At 36.7% G+C, this 22231-nt stretch overlaps 2 protein-coding genes across 4 annotated transcripts; one reads left to right on the top strand and one right to left on the bottom strand.

Moving 5' to 3' along the window:
• Positions 1 to 1353: 1353 nt before the first annotated feature.
• On the top strand, positions 1354 to 3227 carry LOC113358897 (senescence/dehydration-associated protein At4g35985, chloroplastic-like). Its single transcript, XM_026602614.1, has 5 exons — positions 1354 to 1947; positions 2038 to 2174; positions 2338 to 2501; positions 2591 to 2675; positions 2940 to 3227. Exons 1-5 carry the CDS (start codon positions 1354 to 1356, stop codon positions 3097 to 3099), a joined length of 1140 nt encoding a protein of 379 aa, XP_026458399.1. The 3' UTR covers positions 3100 to 3227.
• Positions 1792 to 6069, bottom strand: LOC113355122 (F-box protein At5g49610-like). Of its 3 annotated transcripts, none has more exons than XM_026597902.1 (5): positions 4708 to 6069; positions 3404 to 3524; positions 2578 to 2650; positions 2095 to 2239; positions 1792 to 1934 (listed from the first exon to the last, which is right to left on the bottom strand). In XM_026597902.1, the coding sequence occupies exon 1, from the start codon at positions 5826 to 5828 to the stop codon at positions 4713 to 4715; it is 1116 nt and encodes a 371-aa protein (XP_026453687.1). In that variant the 5' UTR covers positions 5829 to 6069; the 3' UTR covers positions 1792 to 1934; positions 2095 to 2239; positions 2578 to 2650; positions 3404 to 3524; positions 4708 to 4712. The 3 variants fall into 3 exon arrangements, with proteins under 3 accessions (XP_026453687.1, XP_026453685.1, XP_026453686.1); XM_026597900.1 differs by having other exon boundaries at positions 1826 to 1968; XM_026597901.1 differs by having other exon boundaries at positions 1879 to 1934; positions 2018 to 2101.
• Between the last annotated feature and the right edge of the window lie 16162 nt (positions 6070 to 22231).

Below are 22231 nucleotides of genomic sequence, written 5' to 3'. Positions count from 1 at the left end.
GAGCATGCTGCAAGCACTGCTTCCAACATTGTAAAAATCCGACAAGCAATTGACCCGGCAAGCAACTGACCCGGCATCCTCTGTTTCCTCTACAATGGCAAAGAATGCAATAAAGAAGAACCTTTGAGCCAATAACAAGTTCCCCACACATATCTACTTCTGAACCAACCGCAACTATATTGAAGATAATATTCCCAGTGTAATTTGTGTAATACTAAATAATTTCCTATCCAACAGTGTGAAACCTCTCTTCCTCTAAAAAATCTAATTCTTATTTAAACTTATATTGATAATAGCATAATGAAGATAGTATTTCACTAATATCCTGAACTAAATAAGCATAACCACAATAAAAGCAAGTAAATGAGCAAAACCAAACAAAACCATGTAAAAGAAGTACAAACCTGAGCCATTTCATGATTAAAAGGGTTCTGTAATCAGGAGGAGACACATTAGCAGAACCACCAACTCTTCGTAGCTAAAAGCTTCAACAACTTCATTAAAACCAGAAGCTGTACTAACAGGAACTCAACTCAAAAGAAGAGTTCCATATAAAAAGACAGACAATATTTATTTAGGTGGAAATTTTTAGTGTCGAGATCAGCTTCCCTTCCTTGGTCGTATACTAGTATCACATAACCAGGACTGGACCCATGACCTTTTCCACACCATCCTCCTCCGCCAACATTTCCAACTCCATACCTACTCCAGCAGCCCTGTATCACGATTTTCTTAGCAGGGTTAGTATTGCTCATATTTCATTCAGGAAAATTCAACTGAACAGTAAAGGCTCACTATGGCATCTTATTCAACTGTGCAAAAAAACTGGCATCTTATTCAACTTTCAGAACAGCCCTTCAACAAAAATAAACAGATATGTTAGCAATGACTAAGGGAATCAGCCTTTCCAGAGCAACCTAGTTGTAATTATTAACTTTGTTGAACACCATTATGGTCTGTACTACAGGTGGAACACTTACAGAGCCTGCTGTTCAATCCAACTTAAAGGGGTGTAATAGATTTAAGTTGAAAAGTGAACAGTCAAAATGTCCAAGGTTGTTGATTAGCTTCAGCAGAATCACTACCAGCCAGTACCGACAATTTACGTCGTAAGAGTTTCAGTAGGAACAATAATTAGGATTGTCCAACATAATATATTAATGTAAAGTTATCTACAACCGAAAGTCTCATTGCCTTACGTGACATACTTCCACTGGAAGGGCAAGGACACTTGATGCATTTACAGCTTTCCTTTGTTCTCCCTCCTATATATATCTTATATTTTGCTATATGAAAAGTAGTTTTTATCTTTCATTTTTCCCTGCATCAAATCTTAACAAAAATCCGGCCGCCATGATGTTCTTCAGTTTTCTTAGTAAGAGTCTACCATCTTCGAACAAACCCTCGCCTGAAAATACATTTGAATCATCCCCAGTTACCACAACATCCAAAGAAGAACTGCTGTTACAAATCCCCGGATGCACCGTTAATTTGGTTCAAGAAGGAGAAGCTGAAGAAATCGCAAAAGGAAACTTCAATCTTGCTAAGCTTTCTGCTGAGAGTGTAACTTTAGCTATTCAAATTAAGGTTGGTGATGAACTTCAGTGGCCTTTAACAAAAGAAGAGCCAGTGGTGAAACTTAACGAGCTTAATTACTTATTTCCGTTGTCGATGGAAGATATGAATCTTACCTATGGTGTTTCTTTCTCACAACAATCTGGTAGTGGTTTGACTGATCTTGATTCATTTCTTAAAGAACACTCTTGCTTCTCTGGGGTTTCATCTTCCAGTCCTTCGGAAACTACTTCGAATACTCGGGCTCTTAATTGGGCAGAGCTTGCACCAAAGATTGAAAAGTACAGTGCAATCTTGGCACAAGTAATGCCAGGCAGAACCGGTGAGATTATTAAAGGGATTTCAAGGTTGAGCAATGCCTGCACCCAACAGGTAACACGATCCTCAAATTTTCTGTTTGTCAATTGAGATTATTAGCTTTATTGATGATATTAATGCTAACCTGACACATAAAAAATGCAGGTTGCAAAGGGAGGAGCAATGGTTATAACCGAAGCAACTGAGGAAACGAAGGCTGACCTTGAAACTGAAACCAACAAGAGCAGCAAGAAAACCACAAATAGTAAGAAGAGGTGTGTACTCAGTAAGGGCTTAGCAAGGTAACTTCGCAGGCAGAAATATTTCCTAAACCCATTTTTTTTCCTTTTTTGACAGTTTTTTCCCACTGTTATACACAAAAATTAACATATAAGCAGAGACCATAGAAACAAAAAACAAAAAAAGTAACATATATCATATTAAGATATCTTGCTGTTTAATCAGGGTGAGGGCAGTTTCAGAGAACACAGAGAAAAGGAGCAAGACTGTGCTTAATATCATCGAGATGGGCACTGGATCAGCAGTTGGACCAATCAGCTCCCATGCAGGGGGGGAAATTCTAGCCACAGGACCTGGAAAGGTCCTCTTGGATTCTATTGGTGCTTTCAGTAAGTAAGACACTATTTTCCACACATTCAGCAAATGCAATATTCTCAAGTGTTAATGCTCAGTAAAAATTCTCACCTTGAAAATACAGGCAACTTTATGGATGCAGCTGAAGCTGCCGAAAAAAAAGCTCTTTCTGCCTCATCCAAAGCTGCAACCAAAATGGTCAGCGAAAGGTGAGGATACTCAAAATATAATCACCCAACCACTTGTATCTAATACCCATATACTGATGAGACTTTCTTTTGTGTGTTTTAATTACATTTTCATAATAAATTGGTAACATAAAGTACTAGTAAAAGATTTAAAAGTAAAAGCTCGGCTCAGCCCATTCGACCTACTGGTTGCATCCACTTACACCTTTTAACCTGATTTCAGCTTACCCTGATTCTTAAACTTATTGGCTATTGGCTATTGGCTATTCTGGTTCTTATATACAGATTTGGAGAAAGTGCAGGGGAGGTAACAGAAGATGTATTTGCCATTGCAGGGCATGCTCCAAGCACTGCTTTCAACATTGTAAAAATCCGAAAAGCAGTCGACCCTGCATCCTCTTTTTCCTCGGCAATGGTGAAGAATGCAATAAGAATGAACCTATGAGCCTATTACTGATTCCCAACACATTTCTATTCCTGAACCAATCGCAACTATACTGAAGATATATATTCCTAGCGTAATTTGTGTGTTACTCAAATTTATACTGATAATAATTTCTTATCCAACAGTCTGAATCCTCTCCTTCTCTAAGAAAATCCAATTCCAATTTGAATATATATTGATACTAAATTAATAACATACTGAAGAAAGTGTTTCACTAGTATCCTAAACTAGAACAGCATAATCACAATAAAAGAAAGTAAATTGGGAAAAACAAAACAAACCGCATGTAAAAATAAGTACAAACCTGATCAGAAGATGAGAAGAAGACTCATTTGCAGTGAAAACCCCGCCAACATCAGCAGCAACACCAACAAAAGGAAATTCTTCATACCCAAAAGCTTCAACAACTTCATTAAAATCAGAACCTGCATTCACAGGAACTCCTCTCAAACGAAGAGCTCACGCAAGAAGATATACAGTATTCATTTTGGGGGGAATTTTTAGTGTCAACATGAGCTTCCCTCCATGGTGGCATACTGGTATCACATAACCAAGCTATTAGGTAGTTAACAGACAGCTCGAATCGTTTGCCGATCATTTTTTGTATTTGTTAGCATCAAGACTAATTTCAAGATTGAGCTTTCGAATATGCCATGGCTGCAGGCATTTACTTGACTGCAGTTTAGATAATTGAGCTGAATATAGTCCAGCTGATCCAGCTGCAGTAATCTAGACTGTCTAAAGCTTTGACTGCCGTTCAATAACACAAATCTCTTGAAAACAAGTACATTGTGTCAGGCAAGTTCAGTAAGTTGAATTTGACTGCTCCATGTGGCATATTCATATTGGTCAAAATGTCAATGCAAGACCTGGAATTGCCTATACGTCAGCAGTCACTGCAGGGTGACCGCTGGGCCATCTGCTAGTATGCTGAACTACTCTCTACTGTTAGACAGGCCGTGTGTGGAAAATTTCTACAATGTTAAACACTACGAAATGTTTAATTTAAGCAGAACCCCACCGTCTTGAAGTTGTCTGCAGGAGACAAGGGTCGTAGGTTCCCCATAAAAGTTTCCCCAATTCTGATCCACGGGAAAAAGAAAGGAGTTCTCGAAAAGATAAAGAATTAGAAAGTACGTACTGAGATTCAGGTGGCAGAACATGACCAGATATGGGTATCTCAGTATATCAATGGGATAACAGTATGATAACAATGACGCAACAGATATTATAAACAATTTATGCAGGATCTCATATATAGAAAAAGGATGGGAACAGAACCAATAGATCTTTCAAACAGACATAATGCAAAACATAACATGCTTGATAGACATTTCAAACAAACGAAGTACTTGTTACATACAGAATAGTGAGATCAACTGACAATAGGTTAGATAACAAGCTCCAGACAACCAGCATTTGAGCAAACATGTTACTAATATTACAGCAGGAAACTAACCATGAAATGTGAAATTTTCAAGCCTTGAAAGTGAAATTTCTACAAATTTACAAGGATTCATCAGAAAGGGAAAAGAAAAAAAATCAAACTTTTAAGAACATAATAGTAAAAGGCTATATATAACAACACAATTAACCTGAGAAACATGCCTGCATTAAGAAGAGTTGTCCACAGCACCATCACGACAAGAGAAGATAGTGCTTTTGAAAGCATGGGCCGAGAACCATAATGGATAAGTCGAACTGTTCTTCGCAGAATACATTTCCTTCCAGAATCGACTCTTTCGATGATAGACCAATATCTGTCTTTGAGTTGCCAATAATACAAATTCACTGGTCTGACTAATTGGAAAAACACTCGGTACAAGTCCTTTGATACACCTGAGACTCACTTTATCCGTCTCATACCATTCTTCTTCTGCATAATCTTTCAACACCCAAATTGTCATCCAGGAATCCGAAATCTGAACCATTGACAAAAATCCATCTAACTCCAACAAATGAACTCTGTGTCCACACCCATTCACTACTTCTTTAGGCAACAAAATCTTACTCCAAACATCATTTTCAATATCAAACACAAGTACATACATACAACTATATGTCAACCAATGCAAATATCCATTCACAAACACAACTTGATTCTTATTCATATGTGTAAACTCCTCATTCAACGAGGTAACAGATCTTTTCCAACAATTCACCTCAGAATCATACACCAAGCAAACAAATGAATCAAGCGGTCTCCTACCAAACGGACGATAAAACCCCGCCAAAACAACATTAAACTTCCCTTTAACCATATCCACACCCAAACCAACTAATGTAGCTTCATCATCAGGATGAAACCTAGTCATAGGCCTCTCTCGAGTCTTCGGCAACAACTTATATTCTTTAGTCATTGGATTACAAACATAGTAAACCCCCTTATTAGGAATACTAGCACAACATAACAACCCATTACATGATGCTCTGACTTTAACCCTGTCACTCTTAATAAAATCCAAAGAAAATTCACCAACACCTTTAAATCTATCAACACATATATAACTAGATTTGACATAAAATGATTTGATGACTTCAACTAGTATCATTGGATTCTTCGATGAGATATCATTGTAAAGGGTAATAAAGTAATTCTGTGAAGGTATCCTGTACCAATTTTTACAAACTGATTTACATTTGTATAGTGATTTGATTGGTAATCTTGCAAGGATTTGAAGTATTACTTCTTCTGGGAAAAACCCTTTTTCTGAATCTGATGAATTCATTGTAAAATGAAAAAAAAAAAATCAAAAAGATCAGATTTTTATCATACCTGATCAGAATTTTGCCATGTTTGCTTTGACCCAAATTAGGATTTGATTGAATAAGGGATTGTGTGATGATAATTTGGGTTTGTGGAATTGGACTTTTGGGATTTTTTAAGGGGTTCGAACGGGGGAAAATTTATGAATCAGATTCCTATCAGTTCTAAGCAGAGGAAAATGTGATTTTGATGGCCAACCATGGACGACGAATATACTTCTGAAAAATAGAGAGGTGAAACTAAGGCAGGGTTAAACTGTCACACGTGGCTTGAACGCACGGTGTAGATTTAGTGGAATAAATACGATATACTTAGTCTAGTCAACCCCTAATTATGTGGATAATTAATTGTATTAACTTGGTTTAGAGAGAAAGTACTAGAATCCAGAACGTGCTACTCTCAAAAAGAGTGGTGTGATGTTATTTTTAAGCGAAAAATCTCATTTAGAAATACAAAAATTATTGGGAGATACTTTTATTAAACGAGGACGGACGAAAATGATAAAAATTGGATTTAAATATTAAACCAGGGTCAATTCTTATTTATATATTTTAATTAATTTTTAATCTACCCCTCACTAATAAGGTTAGTGATTAATTATAATTAGAAAATTCATAAGATTGTTTATAAATAATTAGTGTGTACATTTGAGTGAGGTGAGAGTAGAAGGAGGGAAAAAAATTTGAGAGATAACTTTTTTTGGTGAAAGTGAATGATGATTGTGAAGAGAGAATTGATGCTGAATCTTTAGCTCAACTACAAAAAGGAGCATATCTTGAATCTTCTGCTAATGACAACAATTCACAATTGCAAGTATTTGTGGAACCAACACCCTTGGATCATGAATTTTATGAGCATCAAGTGTTTCGTGAAGAACTAACCCAAGAGAGTAAACAAGTTCAACACACAAACACTCCCAATACTCAAGTAAAGGTGCAAATGTGTTGATTCTTTGAATCCACCATTGTTGCAGCTGAATAGCTTGGTTCTGGTATGGAAGGTGTATGAATACAATGCCGACAGCAATATTACCGGCATAGTATTCATGATACGTCCATGTCGGCCAATAATATCCCTCATTTTGAAATGCAAGCCCGCATAGTATTCGACCAAAAAATCATGCTGGTACAAAAGTTGTTTTTTACCTACCACGAAATATGATACCGGCACGGTTCAATTCTAACATTACCATGTCGGTACCTCCAAGAAGACATACATAAAGAGGAAGCAATTGTTTGGACTAAAGAGACAGCTCTTAAGGACATGTGTGTGTAGGTAAGGGAATACTCAAGGTTCAAAGATTCGTTATGAGATGGCTTGCGAGAGAAGTGGAGTATACAAGGAGAAGAATAGCCACAAGAGAAAGGGTTATGTATATCCAAAGAAGACTAATAGGGTATACAAGACTCGTATGAGGAAGGATAACTGCCCATTTAAGCTTGTATTCCATTTAAGAGACAAGGAATGAGATTGTGAGGTGTGGTTTGGCCGCCATAACCACCAGGATCCGAAAGATTTTGTTGGTCACTCCCTAGATGCGTAGCTAAAACCTCATGAAATGGAGGACTTAAATAGATTGACCAAAGCATGTATCAAATCAAGAAAATTGTCAGAGTCTTCAAGGAAAAGGATCGGAAGAACGTTTCTTCTCTAAGTACAATTTATAGCGCACAAGCAACTATTAGATATGTGAAATGGGAAGGTAGGAGTGTTATGCAAGAATTTGAGAAGATAGCTTGGGATCACAACTACACGCGTATCATCAAAAGAGGGACGGACAACAAGCCCCTTCAAATATTCATTTTGGATCCTTTGCTTGCAAAATTGGGTCAAACATGTTTTGGTATTCTTATGATGGATTTCACCAACAAGACAAACAAAAACAATATGTCGTTGTTCAACATCCTGGGGCAAACATTGGACAAGGTATTATTCACATTAGTTTGGTGTTTTATGGAAAAAGAGAAGGATTATAATTATAATTGGGCATTAAGATAAATGAAATTATTCTTCCGGGAAAATCATCTTCCGAGGGTCATCATAACCGATAATGATGGCGCATTAATGAATGCAATATCCAACGTCTTCTCAGATGCACAAAATTTCTTATGTACATATCATATACGTCAAAATGTGATAAAATTTTGTCCTGCTTTGTTTGAACCCACTAAGGAGGATATTAAGAATCGAATGATTGTTCAACTAGAGGAAGACGTTCACAAGAAAAAACTATCACCCGAAGAAGAAGAAGATGAAAGAGGAAAGATTAAAGAGCAAGTGGACAAAGAACGCGATGAAAATCATAAAAAGTGGTTGGAATTTCAAAGAGATTGGGAGAAATTTTATCGGTCTCTTACCGAGGATACATACGAAAATAATTTGAACATGTTTATTGCCAATTGGAGCGAAGTGCATCCAAGTGCCGTCTCATATTGTCGGAAGCAATGGTTGGATAAGTACAAGGAAAAATTTGTGTGTGCATGGAAAAACCGGTATATACACTACGAGAATGAAGCAACTAGTATAGAGGAGTCCACTCATGGGATATTTAAGGATCTCATCGAGTCCAACCAAGGAAACGTGGTTACGGTCATCGAGGCAATGGAGCAATACTTCAAGAGTGATATCGAGAGGATCAAGAAGGTTTTTGAGAAAATCTCAATGGAAAGGATGACTCAATATCTTCCATATGGTAAGTTGACACGAGGAATAGAATTCAACGTGTCTCAGTGGGCAATAAAACATATGATGATAGAATTATAAAAGAGATAAACTACGGCAAACCGGGTGATATGTGTATTTGTCCCGACATGTCTTCATTGGGCCTTCCGTGTCATCATATGCTTGTGAGTTTGAAAAAGTGATACCTATTGAGGTTATTGATCCGTTTTGGAAGCAACTATCTTTCACCCCTCCCCCTATGGAAACTTCTGGACAATCACCATGAGGTACGAACGAAGCAAAGGAATTCTTCGAAGCTTACTCACGTGGAAAGTCGGTTATCCGGAAAGTCTTTTTGAGCCAACTAAGAATAATTACTCGCTTATCGACAGCACAAAGTTAAGAGCCAACAAAGGGAGATCCTCCCGGTAGACCACAAACTAAAATGGCAAAAAGAAGACAAATAAAAGAATTGAAAGAAATGAGTCAACGCGAATATGAACTCGAGGCAAGTAAGAAACGAGATCCAACCACGGGTGAGATTTCAGAAGCAAGGTTCATAGAATCCCTGGTTCTAAACAAAAGGGGTATGCCGAGGAAAGAACCTCTATCAAGTCAACAACAAACGGCGTATTCCGTATCCACACCAAAAGTCGATGGAACGGAGGTTCCAAAGAAAATGGGTAGGCAGACGAAGGTACCAACATCAAGTGACAAAGAACAACAAGGTGAGCATTCTGAAGCCACACCCATATTTGATGGAGCGGCGGTTGGAGAGAAAAGGGGTAGGCCGACGAAGGTACCAACATCAAGTGACAAAGAACAACAAGGTGAGAATTCCGAAGCCACGCCAATAGTTGATGGAGCGGCGGTTGAAAAGAAAAGGAGTGGGCCGACAAAGGTACCAACATCAAGTGAAAAAGAACAACAAGGTGAGCATTCAGAATCCACACCCATAGTTGATCGAGCGGTGGTTGCAAATAAAAAGGGAAGGTCGACGAAGATGCCTACATCAATTCAAGCACATCAAGGTGAAAATTCCGAAGCCATACCTAAGATAAGTGATAGAAAAGGTAAGCGACCCATGTCTAGTCAACAATAACATGATGGTGACAACTCCGTAGAAACCATCAAAGTTGATGTAGTTTCGGTTCCAAAGCGAAGGGGTAGGCCAAGGAAGTATGCACTCCCATCACATATTATATCCATTGAAAGTCTAGAGTTTGCAGATGAGGGATTGAAGATATTAAAGCTAAAATATGGTAAAATGAAGATGTATAAGGATGCTAAAACAGGTAGGACCATTAGAAGTTACCATACCAAAATAGAGTCTTATATAGAGAAACTTACCGAGATTATTCGCGAGTATATTGTATATATGGATGATGTCGATGGAGATGGAAATTGTGGCTATCATGTCGTGACTGAACAATTAGGAATCTTTGAGACGACGGTTAGTAAAGGGATGACACCACCCTATACGCTAGAATGAGGATGGCCGCTCAACTTGTTAAAAATAAAAGCTTTTATGAGCAATCGTTTGGTGATGATGAAGATTTGATAGTTTGTATGCTCGAGTATTAGGGCCCGAGAACGAGATGAAGCTCCTTCCTACTCAATATTGGATGAGAATGGTGGTTTGTGGGCATCTAGTGGCGGATACATTTAATTGTGTTGTTCATTATTTTGTCCCCACCGTCCAAGCAACATATACACCAAAGTGGCAAAAGTGTCAAGGATCTCTTAAGAAGAGAATAATTGTTTTGGCGTTCGTGAAAGAGAATCATTTCATTATTTTGAAACTCAAGGAAAATTGTCCATTGCCACCGGTGTGTGCGTTGAATAAAAACAAGGTCATATTTCCTAATCATTCGTAGGAATGGATTAAATTGTATGAGGAGAACCACCAACTTTGGTATGCGTTGGCCCTATCAATTACCCGAGAGAACATACTAGTTCATTTGTGTGGAAGCGATGATGATTAATTTAGATATATATGGTTCACTAATACGTAACATTTTTTTCTTTGAAGTTTGAATTGTAATCTAAAGATGATATTTTGACATTTCTATGGACGTGCTAATACCGGCATTCTGAAAACCTAAATTTTTGAAGGGTGTATAGAATGCCAGAAAAACCGTACCCAAAAACTAGTGTAAAAACCTAACAAAAAACCAATAAACCTATCAATCTTCTTACGAAGAATCCGTCTCTAATTCACCCAGCTGGTGGTACTCCGTAACTTTGTTTACCATGTATTTCACGTTTTCATCAAACGTGAATGCTTTCCCATTTTCCTCTAAATAACGCGCTTTCACGGATTCGTGCTAAAAAAATAACACACAAACTTATTTTGTTACATAAAATTGAAAAAGAGTGGATTGTGTCGAATAAATCATAAACATACTTACGAGTTGTTGAGGGGAAAATCTATTGTGGTTAGCAAGCGCGATCCGGTGTTTGATTTTTCAAAACTCAACCACCGCATCTAGGATGATGTCGTGTCGTTACTCGATTTATTGAACACTTCTTCCTTTCGGGTTCCTATAATCGTGCCTAAATTTGTTGAAAACATTCACCCACATGGACTCGGACGAAGTGCAATCTGTAACTCCAACTCGTGTTGTGGCGTACCATGCTTGGGTGATTGCTAAATCTTCCTCGGAGTCAAACGATACCATTTGTTATATGTGGAAGTAGGTTCCATAATAAGCTATTGATAAATTATTATTCTAGGGTTTAGGGTTACATAAGTTAAGAGTCTTAAAGATATATATATATATATAACACGAGTTTGGGGCAATTGGGTTCAAGTATTACCTCTATTTATGTAAAGAATTACCTAAACATCTAGTTTTTTTTAAAGCACCAATACCGACATTGATGTTAATATAGATAAAATGATGTCGGCACCGGTTTTCGGTGTAAAGTACTATTCAGACTCCATGCCGGTAGCTGATCTTTTTTTATATAGAGTTTGGACCAATCTGCAGTAAATGCTGGCATCGCGACAACACAACGACAACGCCAAGATCTATTTGCAAACCACCATCAAGCTCTACAAACTAAGTAGATCCACCATTACTAATACTATATGTACATTTAAAATCTTCTATACTATGATGTATCATTAATATAATCTTCTCTTATAGAATAATCATTGCAGTTGTCAAATTTGCAAGTCACCTTCTCATTTAACCATAGACTGTCCATTTATTTATTCGAAGTGTAGAAAATGTGATGGGACACGTCAGTTTTGGATTGCAAAAATTGATGATGCTTAAAAATGAAAATGGAAGAATGTTTCTAAGGTGTTTGAATCACCCAAAATGCGAAGAGGTTCAATTGTTAGATAATGTTGTTGCACTATCGGAATCAAGAGACAAATGCAAGAACAAATGCAAGATGATTGATGAGTGTGATTGATGTTATATGAAGGGAAAGGAATATGTTGAAAGAGAAGATGAACAAATGAAGATTGTCCTTGATACCGAGCTTCCAGATGATGTCTTCGAAGATATTCAGGAAAGGCTCAAAGATACCGTAATTGTTGAAAACGGATGGTAATAGATTAGGAGATCATATTAAACCAAAAGTATTCCATTCACATTTTTAGTATTTTTTAATTTAAAGTTTCAAACTTAATGTAATAGATTATCTAGGAATGAAATAAAAAGAGCATTCGTAAATTATCTGTAATCATAGTGCGACGACATTGTCCTGTTTATCCAAACTAATGCCGATATACTGAAAACCTAATTTTCTGAAGGGTGCACAGAATGCCGGCATGGAAAAGTATCTTATTTACCATGTCGATATTCTGCAAAATTCTCCAAGTTTTAAAAAATCGTATTTCCGACGTAGATACAAGAAATATTCCATGCCGACATGGTCCAAGTTCTATACAGGAATTTTGCGACTTTCATCCCTAATTACTGGCATAGTTTTAGAAAAACATTGAAACCCGGAATTAGTTTCGGCATGAAAGTATAATTACTTAACAAGAACAGAAACCTTGCCCGCATTGGCGTACCTAAAGATATCAATGTCGCCGCCAGTTGTGAAAAGAAAACTTACAAAAAAAAATCTAGAAATCTAAAAATATTCAACATAAACCAAACAACTAAATCATGTTTGAATGTTTTTAATCCATCTATCATAACCTAAAATAAACCAAACGACTAAAGAGTTCATCATGAGTTACAAACAAAAACAAGTTCCAAATTGTTTAAAACGTAACAACCACAATCCAAATGAAGAAACACAAACACAAATCTTATATCAGTTGGTCTTTGGCTTCTTGGAGACGACCTTCCTCGTTTCCTCGAACAAAGCTCTTGCATTAGGGTCTTCCATTTTATCAAGCTTTTCCTCAACTTCCTTCATTTCTTCAAAGGATAACACCTCTCCTTTCTCGTTCTTGCAACCAAACATCTTCTTCAACTTGCCAAGCCAACATCGCTCATACATCAAATAAATAATTAGTATATATATGATAATATAAGATTGTGTATACATTAAACGACAAAGCAATTAACAATATTTACTAGAAATCCAATGGTCTTCTCAAGTACGACCATTATAGGTGATGCCTCTGTAGGAGTTGGAACGTGAGGGTTTTTCTGGGGTGGAACTTTGACGTTATCTGGGCGCACAACAAAGGATGTGATCATTGGAGGTAATCCAACATGTAATTGGGATGGGTTTTATCACCGTTTTCCGCATTCTCCCAATTACTAATATCTACCAAACGACATGGTTCTGTATCCCTCCAATGTGTTGGTTCTGGATTTGGTGTATGCTCTACCCTCAACCTTAAGGAAGTTGAAATGCATTATTCATAGTCAATAACGTACCTATGAAAAGATATTGTCTCTAAATTAGGTAATTGCTTATATCCAAGTTGCCACATCACACGTCGAAGATCAACCATAACGTATTCCTTTGGGTAGAACAACGGTCGATTGTAAAATACAACATTATTCAGCCTCAAAATTTGGCGGTTTTCTCTAGCTTCCTTGTAAGGGTCGAACACAACCTATTTGGTAGTCATCGCGTCCAGAGCAAATCTCATATCTGTCAGTCGACGATTGTTACCGGGCTTCAGAATGTTGTTGAACTCGTATCTCTTAGCAATAGGAACCTAGGGATCGTAAATTTTCTTATCTTCAAGAATGTGTAGTTCGTGAACAATGTTGGGAAGCGTTCATAAGCCCACACCTATGCCAATGTGGAATGATACATATAAGAAGCAGTAAATTTTTTTTTTAATAATAAGGGTACATGTGAACAATATATATAAGAACATAAGTTGTAAAAAAACAAATTACCTAGAGTAGAGTGAAACTCCCGACAAATTGGTTGGTAACAGCCTTAGAGGCCCTTCTCATCTCCGCCACCAAATGTGCCATTACAAAGGTGGCCCAATAATAGTTATAGACCTCTTCCAACGGATCCAAGTATGGTAAGTAGTTTTGCACTCACCCTGTTCCCACTAGCGTCAGGGAATACCTTAGTGCCCAAGACAGTAGCTGTATAACGAATTTGTAAGGGGCCCCATCCATCCTTCAAACTTCTTTCCTTCGTTTTTTTTCAAAATTTTCCTTAAGAAACTTCAGTATGATGGTCTTTGTCCTAACATTCTTAGCTACATAGAAGCTTTCCAAAGAAGTTTTATAGTCCCACCCAAACATCTTGTTAGTCAGAGCGTGTAACTTCGATCATTCTAGGACCGGACACTTATCTCCTTCTGCAGCTGATTTGCCGGTAACCCATAAACGTATAATGTTCTGAGCATCATCAGGGATCAAGGTCATCTCCCAAAATGGGAAGTGCATGGTATCAGTTTCATCATGATACCTATCTACGAAGCAATTGACTGTCACAGAATCATACTTCACATAATTTTCAACCAAAGCATCTATCCCAGAGTCCTGTACTAATTTTCGGACCTCTTCACATTCCTTATTCAAAGGCCAATCATTCGCGGCTTGGTGTCGGCAAACACGCACAACTTTTTTATGATCCTGCAATCATGAGACAATATAATTAAAAGGTTTTACATAACTACAAAACAATACATATGCACGAGATAAAAATTCTTACATAGGTTTGATAGATAGTACGATCCCACGTGTCCTTGTAGCCAAATAGTATTCCCGGATTGTCAGCTTCACCCAAAATTTTACCACGATCAAGGTCAGGTATCATGTCATCAGTATGAGGAAGGTTCGAAGCTTTTACTTTTACTTTGAGTACCTTATTCTTCTCTTGATCCCCATCACCTTCACCTTGTGTCGGTTGTTTACTTGGCCGACCAACTTCCTTTAAAACTTCGCTTTCGGTTGCTAATTGACTTGGATAAACCTCATTATGTTCTTCCTAGGATTCCTCTTCATCATGTTCATCGTCCTCAAACGTTCTAGTGCATTCACATATTACGAGTTTTCGTCGGTCACCATCACTCTCCCAAATTTTCCCTCTTATAGAGTCTGTCCTCAAACGCTTTTTGACCTTGTTCTTTCCCTCGAGGAGGCAGAGAATCAGGAGTACCAAGAACGTTCTTCTTTCTTTTCTTAATGCCAACATCTTTAGCATTTCCTTTCTTAGCTTCCTTGACTTTAGCCCTATATCAAAAGAAACACGAAATAAATATAAGACAACTCACAATTATATTTGATGCTGGCATAGATATACTGAAGAATGATATAGAATCATCAGTACCGGCATTGGTTCATGAAATAAAGTCCATGCCGAGACTAAAAAATGACATTGTAATTTAACGAAAAAACTATGCAGGGACATGAAGCCGACATTGGTGAATAAATGCCAGCAATGCCGATAGTCTTAGGTAATTCCTAGGTTATTCTTGTATAGCAAAAGAGCACTGTCGGCATAAACGTAAAAATTCAAAACAATATCATAACTTAAACCGGCATAGTATTCATCCTAATCTCAATATCGGTAGTGTTAGGTAGTTCCTAGGATATTCCTGTATACCAAAAGAGCACTGTCGGCATAGTCGAAAAAATTTAACACAATGTCGTAACAAATTACTGGCATGGTATTCATCATAATTTCAATGTCGGGACTAACCATTCAGTTTCAGGTGATTTTAGTTTTGTAACCGTCATAGTATTCATAATAAATTCAATGCCGAAACTTGATACTAGCATGGTCTTCATTCTAAATTTAACGCCATAAACCCCCAAAAAAACCCCTTAGCATACACTATTGGATGGGGATAGTAAATTATATCCCCAATTGCGCGTTCTTATGTGAACCGTGTGAAACTTATGATTTTCCTTTAGGGCGTAGAAGTACACTACTTTTTATCCCAGCTATGCAAATCATTTTTGTTCTCGTAACTAGTAACTTTTTGTCTTGTGTTTTAGAAAAAATTTGATATTGAATTCATTATTTTAGGTGAATTTTTTTCATCGGATATAATCATAATTAGAATTGTTGAGGGTAGAATGATACCCATGAGCTGAATTCAATTTTCTTTTCTTTTTTCGACAAAATTTAAAATCAAATTGGAAATTACCATACTCCACGTGACAAAAAGGTGATTGAACACGGGAATTTGGTACTCGAATCTGGGTTCCTTGTTCTTGTGTCATGTATACATAATGTGTAAATTGATGTATTGGTTGGTGGAAACTTTTTGGTGCATACAAATACAGTGGTTGTAATGAAGGGTACTAGACAACTTGGGTATCACTATTATGGTCAGATCTATGTTAGAACAATATCCTTTCCCTTTCCGATTTATTAGATGTACTTGGTATGCTTTTATCAAACAAAATTAAGAAAAGAAAAAAATACGCCTCCTTATCACAGAAATCCCCAAACCCTAGTAATATAAATTTCAATCTCATGATAATCTTCAAGAGGTTAGAAAGGTGAGTTGTCGTGCAAGATAACTGCAAAAACATAAAACAAAAACCTTTTATGACAAATACAAAGAGAAAGGATGAAAAGATTAAGAAAAGGATGATGCTAAAGTACCGCCCAGGAGATATCGTTGATGACATTGTTGGATATTTTCTTCTATGCAACTGATGTTGACCTGAATCAGGACAACCAAAGAAATAAAAATATTAAAGGAACTATGTACGAGTATTGAATACTTTTTCTTTAAGACGAAATTCGTCCCACTCCGGTGTTAACAGGTCTTACTTGCGAAATGTCTCCCAGGATACAACGATCTTTCTTCTCGCGGAAAGCACTCCAAACTCAAGAAAACGGCAAACCAAATTTAGTGTTTATCTCTCAATACTATGACAACAATGAATGCAAGTGAAATCAGATTTTGGTGTGTGCTTATTTTATAATTAGAATGAAACATGAGTGGGGTTTATATATACTTGATAGATGACTCTTAGGAGAGTCATGTCTCTTCACGGAGAGTCATGTCTCTTGGAAAGAGCCCTTTCATGAAGATTCATGTCTCTTGGGATAAGTCTCCAATTCAAATCAAAAGGTTTTACTAGTAGACACAACCCTTCACAATTTGGTGTAAATAATGCATCATAAATTTTATTCAATTTTTCCAACAATACTGTTAATGTTACATGCAAAATCAATATGTATATTCAGGTGCATTTGCAAACGATTGAAAAACTTACTCAACGACCCTGATACTTTGGAAAATCGTCTTAAACACAGCATTGACACGGAAAAATTATACTGTTTTTCAATAGAAGAGAGTACTATCGATGAATTTTACATGCATATAACAAAATCATCATCATTATATATAGCATTTCAAGATGGCCGGTGTGAGTATGTTAAGATGAATTATCCATTCCAAGATACAAGTCTAAAACATATTGAAATTGTGGGTTCTTGTAACGGGTTGATTTTGATGAGTAACAATGAAAAAAGAAGGCATCAGAACGGTCTTTGGAAACCATACACTAAAGATTTCAAAGAAATTTTAATCCCGAAAGCTAAATTTGGAAAAGAAGTTTATGACATAAGTAGCGAATACAGTCATACATATGGGGTTAGTTATAATTCCCACACATATGATTACAAGATCATTGTGGTAAGTAGATCTGAATCTCATATTGTTGAACGTGGTGTTACCCATGGTTTTCAAATTCAAGTTTCTACAAAATAATCGAATTCATGGAAAACCTTACCAAAAATATTTCCTTACGAAATCGTAACTGATAAGGCTGAAATTATATTTGCTCATGGAGCTTTTCACTGGATAGAGAGACGACTCGAGTCCTATCAAATCTGTCTTGTTTCTTTTGATATCCATGTTGAAAACTTCAAAGAAGTAGCAGTCAATGAATTATTGAATTATGGATTTTATGTTTACAACACATTGGGTGTTTTAGGAGGGTGCCTTTGCATAATACGACCGTACAGTGATTCTAAAATTCAAGTATTGGTGAAGAAGGATTACAATTTGACTGATCCATGGACTAAATTGTTCGTTGGGAAGTCCATAAGACATGTGAAATTGCTATGGGAATTCAAGAACGGTGAAGTTTTATTCGTAACAAGTGGGGGATATCCATACCACCAGAGTTGTTGTTTAGTTTCATATGACTTGGTGAGTCAAAAATTTCAGGTTACTGGGATCCAACACTTTGCGAAATACAAATGGAATATAGAAGCTTTTGCATGTTGAGAATCTGGTATCGGTAACAAACCACGAACATAACAAGGATTAATACGCTTGGCTAATAAAAGTACATTTTATTGAAGGAAAGATCCTAGCAAATGGAGAAAAGAGATAATTGCCATTCTTTCATTTTGTTTTTTGGTTTCATAAAATATCAAGATATGGAATTGTTTTGTGCAGGTAATCAACCGACATTTAAGTTTATATATTTTTTTCTTTTTTTTTTCCAGAAAGAAAGAGAGTTTTCTTTTCCAGGCGCTTCCTGCTTAATTAATTATATTCAAAAAGAAAAAATAGGAAAAGAAAAGAAAGAAAAGCTCTTTTTTTATTCACAAAATTGGTCAAAAAGACCAAAACACAAAATTCCTGGGTGGAATAGATTCTTAGCTTTTGATACTGTTTATATAGCCAAACATCAGAAATATACTGTTTATATAGCCAATTTGGATATTTGGCCCAGAAAAATTAAATAAAAAAATATGTCTTACCTAAAATACCCCTAACCTTCTAAACTCTTCTTTTCAAAGAGAATTTATTTCTCTTTTCAAAACCTCCCCGTCCCGGCAGAGCTCGTTTATTCCTCACCTGCAGAATTCGATCAAAGTTTCAGAGCTCGTGTCTTTTTCAGATCTGGTTGATCAATCATGGTGATTAATGATTGTTGAATAGTTTGTTGAATCGAAGTTTCAATTGGAGTTTCAACTGTTGAATCGAAGTTTCATCTAATAGCGTCGAACGGTAAATTTCAATTGAAATAATTTTGATTTGGTTTTTGTCCAATTGAAGTTTCTCTGTCGTTGTTGATGATTTTTTATGAATTTGAAGATTAATCTTTGTTAATTTTTGATTTTAGTTGTTGATTTGGAATATCCAGGGTTTAGTTGACTATGTGACATTATTTGGGTTTGTCTCGAATCATGTTTTCTAGGGTTTAGTAATCTTATTTTCAATGCAATATACACAGATGCAAACCAATTTTGGGTTTAGGTTATTATTAGGATTTGTCCTTTACATTACACAACCACAGAGATGTTATTGAAAGACCTAGAGATGTTATTGTGAGCAATTGGAATCAAAAATACCTTACACAACCACAGATTATGCATGCAGTTGTTGATGCTTATGTTACTTTCAAAAATATGAATTCATCTTACGTGAAGTTATGCAGATACTCTAAATAATGCATAACAGGTCATGCAGTTATTTTTGGATCTGCATAAGATGTTATGCAGTTAAACAATGTTCGTATTTTATGCAGTTAAACAAGTTATGCATAATAAGTTATGCAGTTCTGCATGTTTTCTTTCATATGCTTGAAATATACATTCATTCTTAAGGTTCATAAAACAAGTACCTCTAAGCTTGAAATATGCTTCTTGAGCATTGCTTTCTTCATTGCTGCAAAGTCCCACCTTGCAGCTCTTGGTGTAGCATTGGGATTGACCTTGACAATGTCTGATGATGATATCTCAGCTATGTACTGCATAACTAGTTATGCACTTTTTTTTTGTACTGCATAACTTGTTATGCATCTGCATAACTGGTTATGCACATTTATTTTTGTGCCACATAACAAGTTATGCATCTGCATAACTGGTTATGCACATTTTTTTTGTATTTTTTTTGTTACTTTCAATATTGGTGATGAACTCTGGATTGATTGATTGGTTCTTGTTTTTTTGGGTATTTACTGATGATAACTTGGTTGAGTGTTAGAGGCTTAAGGGAAATAGAAATTTGCTAGTAAGTACATAGTAACTTGCTGAAGGAGAAAGTATTATATGGAACTGTTTAGAGCAGTACTCGTAGTCGTAGGAGTACATAGTAATTTATGACAGCTTCTTTGGTGGTACATTGTGCCAAAATGGTACTTTGATGGTACACAGATGCAAACCATTTTTGGTTTTAGTTAATTTATAGGGCATTGTACACAGATGTTCGTTTATTCGTGATGAGCAAATCTGGATTCCAGGGAGGAGAACATCTGCGTTAGGAGATGTTGCTGTAGCGAGATTATAATGGTTGTTGAGAGAGTGGAAGAGATGTTGGAGTATGGGTTGTATGAATGCAGTTGGTGGTCACATTGTATGCTTGTAACTGCTGCTTATTTATTTACATATTATTTTTGTCTTTGTTTATTGTCAATTGAATACATCCATATTCATTTATATTTGTTTTATATATTCCCTGTAGATGGATCGTCATTTTCTCTGTGTGCTTATCCGGGGTACCGATGCGTGTCCATACCAAGTTACTACGAAGTCAACAGTTGATGAGTTGAAGGCGCATGTATGTTCTTATTGGAATAGCATTTTACCAGACTCAATTCAGTTTGTATTTGACTATGAGGGGAGAAGCAATGTTGTTGACAGTGATGTGAAGCTCTGTTCTTTGTTGTCATTGTGTATTGTTAACCAGTTGTCTTTCTTGGAGCTTCGTTTATTTGAACGTGTTCCTCTTTGTGCTCCTGATTTTGTTCGTGAACCTACTACGAGCGAGTTTAGTTTAGCACCAGACCCTAGCAGATCTCAGTTGGTTAATCCTTGTCATCTTCCGAGCAGCAGTAGAATGAGCGAGTTTCGTTTAGCACCAGACCCTAGCAGAGCTCAGTTGGTTAATCCTTGTTATCTTCCGAGCCGCAGTAGAATGAGCGAGTTTCGTTTAACACCAGATCCTAGCAGAGCTCAGTTGGTTAATCCTTGTCATCTTCCGAGAAGCAGTAAAGTTACTCCTACACCTACAATGACGGAGTTGCTTTTAGCTCAGTCACCTTTTCCTTCTTCTCAAGAGCTTGTTTCTTCTCAAGATATCCCCATGTCTCAAGAACGTACATACAATGGAAAGTTGGCAATTAAAAGATCTTGCAAGGCGGCTGAATGGGAGTTTATTATAAAAGGTGTTGGTCAATATTTTTATGGAGGACGAGATGAAGCTCGTCTTGTTGTTGAGAAATATAACCATTTTTTTGGTCGCAGGGTGAGAGTCGTCAAGATCAATCCAGAACGATATACGGTAGAATGTTATTACAAGGAGAAATTGGAATGCGACTGGATGTTCCATGCAGCTCCCAAGACTTCCAATGTGAAGGGTCACTTAATCCTCAGGGCCTATAACGGGGAAGATAAATGTTGTGCTGGTTATAGTGATGGAACAAAGGCTGATCCGGTTACGCGCGAACTTATCAAGAGTTTGATATTTGAGCAGATTGAACAGAATCCCAACAAGAAATCCAGGGATATTGTTAGAGAACTCAAAAGTAATTATGGGTTGGAAGTGAGCTACGATCAGGCGCATGCCGGGAAAGAATTATGTTTCAAGGAATTGTATGGCGAGCTCATAAAATCATACACTGACTTGAGATGGTGGTGTGAAGCCGTGAAGAAACACGATCCAGGTAGTAGGGATGATTTAGTTGTTGAAGGTGGCGAGTTTAAGAGTTTGTTCTTAGCCTTCGATGCTTGCATCTCTGGTTTTGAATATTGTCGCCCGATACTGTTCTTGGATGCAACTTTCCTAACTGGAAAATTTAGGGGTTGTCTTATGGCGGCTACCGGGAAGAATGCGAATAATGGTACGTCTTCTTTTATTTTTGATGTCATAATTTTTTTTATGTCAGATCATCACTGGATGAAACCGGTTTCATCCTTAACTGGTGAAGTCAGACTAGAGAATGAAACTAGTTTCATTCTGTATAATAGCAGTTTCAGTTAGTTTGATATGATTTTTTCTTTTTGCATAAGTAGTTATGCATATAAAAGGATTTTTACGCCTTCAATGCGTCACTTATTGTTTAACTGCATAACATCTTATGCAGATCCAAAATTGACAGTATGACAAGTTATGCATTGTTTAGGTTATCTATATAAGTAGTTATGCATAGAAAAGGGTTTTTACGCCTTCCATGCGTCACTTATTGTTTTAATGCATAACATCTTATGCAGATCCAACATTGACAGCATGACAAGTTATGCATTGTTTAGGTTATCTGCATAAGTAGTTATGCATATAAAAGGTTTTTTACGCCTTAAATGCGTCACTTATTGTTTTAATGCATAACATCT

The sequence above is a fragment of the Papaver somniferum genome, chromosome 3, assembly GCF_003573695.1.
Source record: "Papaver somniferum cultivar HN1 chromosome 3, ASM357369v1, whole genome shotgun sequence".
In the NCBI taxonomy this organism is placed as follows: Eukaryota; Viridiplantae; Streptophyta; class Magnoliopsida; order Ranunculales; family Papaveraceae; genus Papaver; species Papaver somniferum.
Note: the sequence above shows the minus strand (reverse complement) of the source record. Positions and strands in the feature narration are given on the sequence as shown.

Excerpts from the sequence above, each read along its gene's own strand:
- LOC113358897 (XM_026602614.1), top strand. The coding sequence starts at position 1,354 with ATGATGTTCTTCAGTTTTCTTAGTAAGAGTCTACCATCTTCGAACAAA. Across the intron at positions 2,502-2,590 it reads GGATTCTATTGGTGCTTTCA|GCAACTTTATGGATGCAGCT; the intron begins GTAAGTAAGACA and ends TTGAAAATACAG. Across the intron at positions 2,676-2,939 it reads ACCAAAATGGTCAGCGAAAG|ATTTGGAGAAAGTGCAGGGG; the intron begins GTGAGGATACTC and ends TCTTATATACAG.
- LOC113355122 (XM_026597902.1), bottom strand. The coding sequence starts at position 5,828 with ATGAATTCATCAGATTCAGAAAAAGGGTTTTTCCCAGAAGAAGTAATA.